Genomic DNA, 12,555 nt, shown 5'->3' with positions numbered 1-12,555 from the left:
GTAAGGGACGCAGAGTCAAAACACCAGCTGGTGTAGAATGGACCATAATCCCAGCACCAAAATGTACTTTAGAGAGAGAGACAGAGGGGAAGAGCAGACCAAGATCACACAGTGAAACAGTCTGACAGTGTCCCAGCACAGTGAGACAGTCTGACAGAGTCCCAGCACAGTGAGACAGTCTGACAGAGAGTCCCAGCACAGAGAGACAGTCTGACAGAGAGTCCCAGCACAGAGAGACAGTCTGACAGAGTGTCCCAGCACAGTGAGACAGTCTGACAGAGTGTCCCAGCACAGTGAGACAGTCTGACAGAGTCCCAGCACAGAGAGACAGTCTGACAGAGTGTCCCAGCACAGTGAGACAGTCTGACAGAGTCCCAGCACAGAGAGACAGTCTGACAGAGAGTCCCTGACAGTCAGCAGAGAGACAGTCTGACAGAGTACCAGCAGCACAGAGAGACAGTCTGACAGTCCCAGCACAGAGAGACAGTCTGACAGAGTCCCAGCACAGAGAGACAGTCTGACAGAGTCCCAGCACAGAGAGACAGTCTGAAGGGTCCCAGCACAGAGAGACAGTCTGACAGAGAGTCCGAGCACAGAGAGACAGTCTGACAGAGAGTACCAGCACAGAGAGACAGTCTGACAGAGAGTACCAGCACAGTGAGACAGTCTGACAGAGAGTACCAGCACAGAGAGACAGTCTGACAGAGAGTACCAGCACAGAGAGACAGTCTGACAGAGAGTCCCAGCACAGAGAGACAGTCTGACAGAGTGAAGTATGAACAAGACAGTTATGTTACCTACCAGACTGTTCTTTGATGATTCTCTGTGCTATCCTGTCGATAGTACCCAGCTTCTGTGTGAACATATCCAGGTAGTCTCCCATAGCAGAAAACTCCACGGGTCGGCCCCTCAGCTTGTACCCCCCTGTCACGTACTTCACCGACTCCCCCATCTTAGAGAGCAGGGCGAGGCCTTGTCTCTTATTCAGGTCCTGGAGGAGAAACCACAACACGCAGGTTAACACCACAACACGCAGGTTAACACCACAACACGCAGGCTAACACCACAACACGCATGTTAACACCACAACACAACACGCAGGTTAACACCACAACACAACACGCAGGTTAACACCACAACACAACACGCAGGTTAACACCACACCACAACACGCAGGTTAACACCACAACACAACACAACAGGTTAACACCACAACACAACACGCAGGTTAACACCACAACACAACAACATGCAGGTTAACACCACAACACAACACGAGTTAACACCACAACACAACACGCAGGTTAACACCACAACACGCAGGTTAACACCACAACACGCAGGTTAACACCACAACACGCAGGTTAACACCACAACACAACACGCAGGTTAACACCACAACACAACACGCAGGTTAACACCACAACACGCAGGTTAACACCACAACACAACACGCAGGTTAACACCACAACACAACACGCAGGTTAACACCACAACACAACATGCAGGTTAACACCACAACATGCAGTTAACACCACAACACAACATGCAGGTTAACAACACAACACGCAGGTTAACACCACAACACAACATGCAGGTTAACACCACAACACAACACGCAGATTAACACCACAACACAACAGGTTAACACCACAACACACAGGTTAACACCACAACACATCACGCAGTTAACACCACAACACATCACGCAGGTTAACACCACAACATGCAGGTTAACACCACAACACAACACGCAGGTTAACACCACAACACACCACGCAGGTTAACACCACAACACACAAGTTAACACCACAACACACAGGTTAACACCACAACACACAGGTTAACACCACAACACAACACAACACGCAGGTTAACACCACAACACAACACGCAGGTTAACACCACAACACAACACGCAGGTTAACACCACAACACGCAGGTTAACACCACAACACAACACGCAGGTTAACACCACAACACAACACACAGGTTAACACCACAACACGCAGGTTAACACCACAACACACAGGTTAACACCACAACACAACACGCAGGTTAACACCACAACACAACACGCAGGTTAACACCACAACACAACACGCAGGTTAACACCACAACACAACACGCAGGTTAACACCACAACACGCAGGTTAACACCACAACACAACACGCAGGTTAACACCACAACACGCAGGTTAACACCACAACACAACACGCAGGTTAACACCACAACACACAGGTTAACACCACAACACTCAGGTTAACACCACAACACAACACGCAGGTTAACACCACAACACAACACGCAGGTTAACAACACAACACAACACGGGTTAACACCACAACACAACACGCAGGTTAACACCACAACACAACACGCAGGTTAACACCACAAAAACGCAGGTTAACACCACAACACAACACGCAGGTTAACACCACAACACAACACGCAGGTTAACACCACAACACAACACGCAGGTTAACACCACAACACAACACGCAGGTTAACACCACAACACGCAGGTTAACACCACAACATGCAGGTTAACACCACAACACAACACGCAGGTTAACACCACAACACAACACACAGGTTAACACCACAACACAACACGCAGTTAACACCACAACACACAGGTTAACACCACAACACACAGGTTAACACCACAACACAACACGCAGGTTAACACCACAACACAACACGCAGGTTAACACCACAACACAACACGCAGGTTAACACCACAACACGCAGGTTAACACCACAACAAAACACGCAGGTTAACACCACAACACAACACGCAGGTTAACACCACAACACAACACGCAGGTTAACACCACAACACAACACCACATGCAGGTTAACACCACAACACAACACGCAGGTTAACACCACAACACAACACGCAGGTTAACACCACAACACAACACGCAGGTTAACACCACAACACAACACGCAGGTTAACACCACAACACAACACGCAGGTTAACACCACAACACAACACGCAGGTTAACACCACAACACGCAGGTTAACACCACAACACACAGGTTAACACCACAACACGCAGGTTAACACCACAACACGCAGGTTAACACCACAACACGCAGGTTAACACCACAACACGCAGGTTAACACCACAACACATCACGCAGGTTAACACCACAACACAACACGCAGGTTAACACAACACGCAGGTTAACACCACAACACAACACGCAGGTGAAAACACCACAATACAACACGCAGGTTAACACCACAACACAACACGCAGTTAACACCACAACACATCACACAGGTTAACACCACAACACAACACGCAGGTTAACACCACAACACACAGGTTAACACCACAACACACAGGTTAACACCACAACACGCAGGTTAACACCACAACACGCAGGTTAAGCCTTGTCCACTGTTACAACATTAGACACCCCAACACGCAGGTTAACACCACAACACGCAGGGTAGAGCCTTGTCCACCACTGTTACAACATTAGACAACACAACACGAAGGTTAACACCACAACACGCAGGGTAGAGCCTTGTCCACCACTGTTACAACATTAGACACCACAACACGCAGGTTAACAACACAACACGCAGGTTAACACCACAACATGCAGGTTAACACCACAACATGCAGGTTAACACCACAACACAACACAACACGCAGGTTAACACCACAACACAACACGCAGGTTAACACCACAACACAACACGCAGGTTAACACCACAACATGCAGGTTAACACCACACCATGCAGGTTAACACCACAACACAACACGCAGGTTAACACCACAATACAACACGCAGGTTAACACCACGACACAACACGCAGGTTAACACCACAACACAACACGCAGGTTAACACCACAACACAACACGAGTTAACACCACAACACAACACGCAGGTTAACACCACATGCAGGTTAACACCACAACACAACACGCAGGTTAACACCACAATACAACACGCAGGTTAACACCACAACACAACACGCAGGTTAACACCACAACACAACACGCAGGTTAACACCACAATACACACAGGTTAACACCACACACAACACGCAGGTTAACACCACAACACAACACGCAGGTTAACACCACAACACGCAGGTTAACACCACAACACAACACGGGTTAACACCACAACACAACACCAGGTTAACACAACACGCAGGTTAACACCACATGCAGGTTAACACCACAACACAACACGCAGGTTAACACAACACGCAGGTTAACACCACATGCAGGTTAACACCACAACACAACACGCAGGTGAACACCACAACACAACACGCAGGTTAACACCACATGCAGGTTAACACCACAACACAACACGCAGGTTAACACAACACGCAGGTTAACACCACAACATGCAGGTTAACACCACACTACAACACGCAGGTTAACACCACAACACAACACGCAGGTTAACACCACAACACGCAGGTTAACACCACAACACAACACGCAGGTGAAAACACCACAATACAACATGCAGGTTAACACCACAACACGCAGGTTAACACCACAACACACAGGTTAACACCACAACACACAGGTTAACACCACAACACGCAGGTTAACACCACAACACAACATGCAGGTTAACACCATAACACAACATGCAGGTTAACACCACAACACAACATGCAGGTTAACACCACAACACAACATGCAGGTTAACACCACCACAACACGCAGGTTAACACCACAACACAACACCAGGTTAACACCACAACACGCAGGTTAACACCACAACACAACACGCAGGTTAACACCACAACACAACACGCAGGTTAACACCACAACACAACATGCAGGTTAACACCACAACACAACATGCAGGTTAACACCACAACATGCAGGTTAACACCACAACACGCAGGTTAACACCACAACACGCACTGTTAACACCACAACACAACACGCAGGTGAAAACACCACAATACAACAACATTAGACACCACAACACGTTAACACCACAACACGCAGGTTAACACCACAACACGCAGGTTAACACCACAACATGCAGGTTAACACCACAACACAACACGCAGGTTAACACCACAACACAACACGCAGGTTAACACCACAACACGCAGGTTAACACCACAACACGCAGGTTAACACCACAACACGCAGGTTAACACCACAACACAACACAACACGCAGGTTAACACCACAACATGCAGGTTAACACCACAACACAACACGCAGGTGAAAACACCACAACACAAACACGCAGGTTAACACCACAACACGCAGGTTACACCACAACACAACACGCAGGTTAACACCACAACACAACACGCAGGTTAACACCACAACACAACACACTGTTACAACATTAACACCACAACACGCAGGTTAACACCACAACACAACACGGTTAACACCACAACACGCAGGGTAGAGCCTTGTCCACAACTGTTACAACATTAGACACCACAACACGCAGGGTAGAGCCTTGTCCACCACTGTTACAACATTAGACACCACAACACGCAGGTTAACACCACAACACGCAGGGTAGAGCCTTGTCCACCACTGTTACAACATTAGACACCACAACACGCAGGTTAACACCACAACACGCAGGGTAGAGCCTTGTCCACCACTGTTACAACAGACACCACAACATGCAGGGTAGAGCCTTGTCCACCACTGTTACAACATTAGACACCACAACACGCAGGTTACCACCACAACCCGCAGGGTAGAGCCTTGTCCACCACTGTTACAACATTAGTCACCACAACACGCAGGGTTAACTGTTACAACATTAGACACCACAACACGCAGGGTAGAGCCTTGTCCACTGTTACAACATTAGACACCACAACATGCAGGGTAGAGCCTTGTCCACCACTGTTACAACATTAGACACCACAACATGCAGGGTAGAGCCTTGTCCACCACTGTTACAACATTAGACACCACAACATGCAGGGTAGAGCCTTGTCCACCACTGTTACAACATTAGACACCACAACACGCAGGTTAACACCACAACACGCAGGGTAGAGCCTTGTCCACCACTGTTACAACATTAGACTAACTGACGTTTGAAAGACTTTGATTGGATACTCCTTAAAACTTTATTTAATTTACAGAGTTACGAGAGAGTGATATTTACAGTATTGTCATACCTCCCATGCTAACATACTATAGAGCCCTGCATCAATGTTAAGCCTGAGCTGTACCCATGTCACTGACCTTCAGGCCAGGCCCGAATGATTCTGCCTATTTAAGGCCCGGTCCGAAACCACAAACTTCCTCTGCTAGTCAGTCACTCCCTGAACCCCCCCGTGTAAATACAATTTCCAATCTTCTCAAATGTATCTCTGGCTCTGCTCAACGACGAATAGACTTGACAGAGGACTTAGCTGTTGGCTTCTTTTTGGTCTAAACTCCGACAACTCAAGGAACATCATTTTTTTTCTAAACAAATAATCTTTCCTGTCTTATATTTGACAAGGTTGAAGCACTTCTGACACCACGTTATGATCAGTCAGACTTTACTGCAGCAGCAGAGCACGAACAAATGGCTTCAAAATGTCAGTGATCAATTTAATTATACCCGAGTCCTAACCATACCTCAGGCATTGATGAAAAACAGACCTAACCCGATAACGTCTAGGCCCATCGGGCTCTGGTAGAAGAGCTCTACTAACATACCTTGGCAGAAAGGAAGGAGTTCAAGTGTTCGTTGAACGATAGGACAGGATGGTCAGCCACTCTCTTCAGGAACTTATCCAGAGCCTTCCTCCTCGTCTCAACAAACTCCTCAGAGAACCGGTCCACCACCCCCTTCATCACAAACTTCTCAGGGAGGGGCTGGAGGGGGCAGAGAGAGCACAAGAGAGATCGAGCAAGACAGGAGAGAGCGCGAGGAGCGCGAGAGAGAGCGAGACAGAGCAAGAGAGAGAGCGAGACAGAGCAAGAGAGAGAGCGAGACAGAGCAAGAGAGAGCGAGAGAAGAGAGAGCGAGAGAAGAGAGCGAGAGAAGAGAGTGCGAGAGCGAGAGAAGAGAAAACGAGAGAAATTGAGATTGGGACACACAGAGAGAGAGAGAGTAAACATATAAATGATCAAATACGAAACTTAGAATCAACTATTAAAGACTTCCAGAACCTGCTGGATTCTCCAATTACATTGAATGAACTACAGGACAAAATACAAACACCCAAAAAGGCCTGTGGTGTTGATGGTATCCTCAATGAAATGATAAAATATATAAAGACTACAAATTCCAATTGGCTAAAACTCTTTAACATCATCCTCAGCTCTGGCATCTTCCCCAATATTTGGAACCAAGGACTGATCACCTCACTCCACAAAAGTGGAGACAAATTTGACCCCAATAACTACCGCGGGATATGCGTCAACAGCAACCTTGGGGAAATCCCCTGCATTATCATTAACAGCAGACTCGTACATTTCCTCAGTGAAAACAATGTACTGAGCAAATGTCAAATGAGATTTTTAACAAATTACAGTACGTCAGACCAAGTATTCACCCTGCACACCTAATTGACAAACAAACAAACCAAAACAAGGGCAAAGTCTTCTCATGCTTTGTTGATTTCAAAAAAGCTTTTCACTCAAAACTCAATGTTGGGGAAAAAACCTACAACATTATAAAATCCATGTACACAAACAACAAGTATGTGGTTTCAATTGGCATAAAAAAACACACATTTCTTCCCACAGGGCCGGAGGGTGAGACAGGGATGCAGCTTAAGCCCCACCATCTTCAACATAAATATCAACGAATTGGCGCGGGCACTAGAAAAGTCTGCAGCACCTGGCCTCACCCTACTAGAATCTGAAATCAAATGTCTACTGTTTGCTGATGATCTGGTGCTTCTGTCACCAACCAAGGAGGGCCTACAGCAGCACCTAGATCTTCTGCACAGATTCAGCCAGACCTGTGAGCATAGCCTTGCTACTGAGAAAGGCTGCCGTAGGCAGACCTGGCTCTCAAGAGAAGACAGGCTATGTGCACACTGCCCACAGAATGAGGTGGAAACTGAGCTGCACTTCCTAACCTCCTGCCAAATGTATGACCATATTATTAGAGACACATACAGTGGGGCAAAAAAATATTTAGTCAGCCACCAATTGTGCAAGCTCTCCCACTTAAAAAGATGAGAGAGGCCTGTGATTTTCATCATAGGTACACTTCATCTATGAGAAAAAAAATCCAGAAAATCACATTGTAGGATTTATTTGCAAATTATGGTGGAAAATAAGTATTTGGTCAATAACAAAAGTTTCTCAATACTTTGTTATATACCCTTTGTTGGCAATGAGAAAGGTCAAACGTTTTCTGTAAGTCTTCACAAGGTTCACACACGGTTGCTGGTATTTTGGCCCATTCCTCCATGCAGATCTCCTCTAGAGCAGTGATGTTTTGGGGCTGTTGCTGGGCAACACAGAATTTCAACTCCCTCCAAAGATCTTCTATGGGGTTGAGATCTGGAGACTGGCTAGGCCACTCCAGGACCTTGAAATGCTTCTTACGAAGCCACTCCTTCGTTGCCCGGCCGGTGTGTTTGGGATCTTTGTCATGCTGAAAGGCCCAGCCACGTTTCATCTTCAATGCCCTTGCTGATGGAAAGAGGTTTTCACTCAAAATCTCACGTTACATGGCCCCATTCATTCTTTCCTTTACACGGATCAGTCGTACTGGTCCCTTTGCAGAAAAACAGCCCCAAAGCATGATGTTTCCACCCCCATGCTTCACAGTAGGTATGGTGTTCTTTGGATGCAACTCAGCATTCTTTGTCCTCCAAATACAACGAGTTGAGTTTTTCACAAAAAGTTATATTTTGGTTTCATCTGACCATATGACATTCTCCCAATCTTCTTATGGATCATCCAAATGCTCTCTAGAAAACTTCAGACGGGCCTGGACATGTACTGGCTTAAGCAGGGGGACACGTCTGGCACTGCAGGATTTGAGTCCCTGGTGGTGTAGTGTGTTACTGATGGTAGGCTTTGTTACTTTGGTCCCAGCTCTCTGCAGGTCATTCACTAGGTCCCCCTGTGTGGTTCTGGGATTTTTGCTCACCGTTCTTGTGATCATTTTGACCCCACGGGTGAGATCCTGCGTGGAGCCCCAGATCGAGGGAGATTATCAGTGGTCTTGTATGTCTTCCATTTTCTAATAATTGCTCCCACCTTGATTTCTTCAAAACAAGCTGCTTACCTATTGCAGATTCAGTCTTCCCAGCCTGGTGCAGGTCTACAATTTTGTTTCTGGTGTCCTTTGACAGCTCTTTGGTCTTGGCCATAGTGGAGTTTGGAGTGTGACTGTTTGAGGTTGTGGACAGGTGTCTTTTATACTGAAAATAAGTCGCTCTGGATAAGAGCGTCTGCTAAATGACTTAAATGTAAATGTAAATGATAACAAGTTCAAATAGGTGCCATTAATACAGGTAACGAGTGGAGGACAGAGGAGCCTCTTAAAGAAGAAGTTACAGGTCTGTGAGAGCCAGAAATCTTGCTTGTTTGTAGGTGACCACCATAATTTGGAAATAAATTAATTAAAAATCCTACAATGTGATTTTCTGGATTTTTTTCTCATTTTGTTTGTCATAGTTGAAGTGTACCTATGATGAAAATTACAGGCCTCTCTCATCTTTTTAAGTGGGAGAACTTGCACAATTGGTGGCTGACTAAATACTTTTTTGCCCCACTGTATTTCCCTCAGATTACACAGACCCACAAAGAATTTGAAAACAAATCCAATTTTGATAAACTCCCATATCTACTGGGTGAAATTCCACAGTGTGACATCACAGCAGCAAGACTTGTGACCTGTTGCCACAAGACAAGGGCAACCAGTGAATAACAAACACCATTGTAAATACAACCCATGTGTTTATTTATTTCCCCTTTAGTACTTAAAGCATTTGCACATCATTACAACACTGTATATAGATATAATATGACATTTGTAAAGTCTTTATTCTTTTGTGAGTGTAAAGTTTACTGTTCATTTTTATTGTTTAATTCACTTCTGTTTGTTATCTAGTTCATTTTCTTTGGCAATGTTGACATGTGTTTCCGTTGCCAATAAAGCCCTAAATTGAAACTGAAATTTAATTGAGTAAGAGTGTCAAAAATCTGTGTTGCCATCGGCCCAAGAGGGAATTTCTCTAATGATTAACATGTTTTGTTTTCTGAGCGGGAAACCAGGGTTCAGATCCAACCAGTTAAACTAGTACCTAAGTTACGGGTGTGTAGTCTAGGGTTAAGGGTTACCTACTGGTATGAGATGTGTAATCTAGGGTCAGGGGTTAAGGGTTACCTACTGGTATGAGATGTGTAGTCTAGGGTCAGGGGTTAAAGGTTACCTACTGGTATGAGATGTGTAGTCTAGGGTCGGGGGTTAAGGGTTACCTACTGGTATGAGATGTGGAGACTTGGGTTAGGGTTAAGGGTTACCTAATGGTATGAGATGTGTAGTCTAGGGTCAGGGGTTACCTACTGGTATGAGATGTGTAGTCTAGGTTCAGGGGTATAGGGTTAAGGGTTACCTACTGGTATGAGATGTGTAGTCTAGGTTCAGGGGTATAGGGTTAAGGGTTACCTACTGGTATGAGATGTGTAGTCTAGGGTCAGGGGTTACCTACTGGTATGAGATGTGTAGTCTAGGTTCAGGGGTATAGGGTTAAGGGTTACCTACTGGTATGAGATGTGTAGTCTAGGGTCAGGGGTATAGGGTTAAGGGTTACCTACTGGTATGAGATGTGTAGTCTAGGTTATAGGGTTAAGGGTTACAGGGGATGTGTATAGGGTTATAGGGTTAAGGGTTACCTACTGGTATGAGATGTGTAGTCTAGGGTCAGGGGTATAGGGTTAAGGGTTACCTACTGGTATGAGATGTGTAGGCTGACTATCCTCCAACTTGGTCCTGAGCCAATCAAAGTCCTGGTAGCGTCTCCTCACGGTGTACTCTGGTAGGTCAAACTCCACCCGCGTTGTCTGGAGAGAGAGAGAGACATGGAGGGTTACACTGTGTTTCCAAGCCTCAGAGTACTGTGGTAGGTCAAACTCCACCAGTCTGGAGCAGGAATTCCCAAACTGGGGTACGCAGAATGCCGTCGGGGGTACGCCAAATAAAAATGTGATTCACATTTTCAAAAAAATACTATATATATATTTTTCACTTTTCTTTTTGAAACTTTATTTTCCCCCTTCACATTTTCAAACAGTCCATTTCTATTTTCCATTTTTGGGCTTTTTTCTCTCAGCCTCGTTTCACTGCCAAAAATACAATTAAACCATCTCGTGTTCAGCGAAATAAATAACAACACAATGTCAAATACAAGTATCCTAGAGAAATAATTAACATCCAATCACATTAACAGTTACTCTCTCGTGGGAATTCCACTAACGGGTCTGTATGAAGCCAAGCATAGCTGCTGCTCATGTTGGTATCTGTACTGAAGGAGCAAAAGCCATGACAGGGAGACATAGTGGGATGGTAACATGCGCGCAAGCAGTTGCTCCCGACGCCACTTGGGTCCACTGCAGCATCCACCGAGAGGCTCTTGCTGCCAAGGGAATGCCTGACAGCTTGAAAGATGTTTTGGACTCTACAGTGAAAATGGTTAACTTCGTTAAAGCAAGGCCCCTGAACTCTCATGTATTTTCTGCACTATGCAATGATATGGACAGCAACCATGTAACGCTTCTACAACAGAAGCTGATTATCAAGGAGCAAAGTATTATTGACACTTTTTTAAATTGAGAGATGAGATTAAAGTTTTCTTTACGATCATAATTTTCACTGGTCTGACCGCTTGCATGCTGAGGAGTTTCTCACACGACTGGCCTATCTGGGGGATGCTTTTTCTCACCTGAAAGATCTGAATCTAGGATTACAGGGACTGACCGCAACTATAAACTGGATTCAGTTTATCACAGTGCCATCCGTTTTGTCACCAAATCACCTCATACCACCCACCACGGCGACCTGTATGCTCTCGTCGGCTGGCTCTGCTACATATTCGTCGCCAGACCCATTGGCTCCAAGTCATCTATACGTCTCTGCTCGGTAAAGACCCGCCTTCTCAGCTCACTGGTCACGATAACAACACCCACCCGTAGCACACGCTACATCTCACTGGTCATCCCCAAAGCCAATTGGCCTGCTTGTAATAAAAGCATGGATGAGTCTCTCTGTATCAGCCTGAGAGAAACAGCTGCACCGTGGCAATGGTCCTCAGATGTTAAAAAGCTATGTTGGTCACATTCCTAAAGTGTGATTCAAATCGGAGTTCAGAATCTGAAATAACAACTAGGTTTTTAAACCTGGTGTTTTATCTTTATTGCCTGTGAATAAAAATGTGCGTCCCGATTCTCTCTCTGCTCTAACAATAAGTACCTCGGTATTGTCTTGATTTAGCTGTTGGAAGTTGAGCCACCCAGCTATTTAAAATCACTAACACAGTCTAATAATTTATCCGTGGAGCTAAAATCCTCTGGTGACACAGAGATGTGACTAGAACCCATTGTCTCTCT

The 12,555-nt window shown here is 45.6% G+C and overlaps 1 protein-coding gene across 1 annotated transcript in view; it reads right to left on the bottom strand.

The window, feature by feature from the left end:
- LOC135517091 (sorting nexin-30-like) overlaps window positions 1-11,461 on the bottom strand; it is a 39,348-nt gene extending 27,887 nt beyond the window's left edge. The window contains exons 1-4 of the mRNA XM_064941113.1: window positions 11,427-11,461; window positions 10,903-11,092; window positions 6,697-6,855; window positions 802-991 (exon numbers count right to left, since the gene is read on the bottom strand). Coding sequence (XP_064797185.1) covers window positions 802-991; window positions 6,697-6,855; window positions 10,903-11,092; window positions 11,427-11,461 — 574 coding nt within the window. The remainder of the gene's footprint in view (window positions 1-801; window positions 992-6,696; window positions 6,856-10,902; window positions 11,093-11,426) is intronic.
- Between the last annotated feature and the right edge of the window lie 1,094 nt (window positions 11,462-12,555).

The sequence above is a fragment of the Oncorhynchus masou genome, chromosome 28, assembly GCF_036934945.1.
Source record: "Oncorhynchus masou masou isolate Uvic2021 chromosome 28, UVic_Omas_1.1, whole genome shotgun sequence".
In the NCBI taxonomy this organism is placed as follows: Eukaryota; Metazoa; Chordata; class Actinopteri; order Salmoniformes; family Salmonidae; genus Oncorhynchus; species Oncorhynchus masou.
This window is presented reverse-complemented; position numbering and strand designations above follow the sequence as displayed.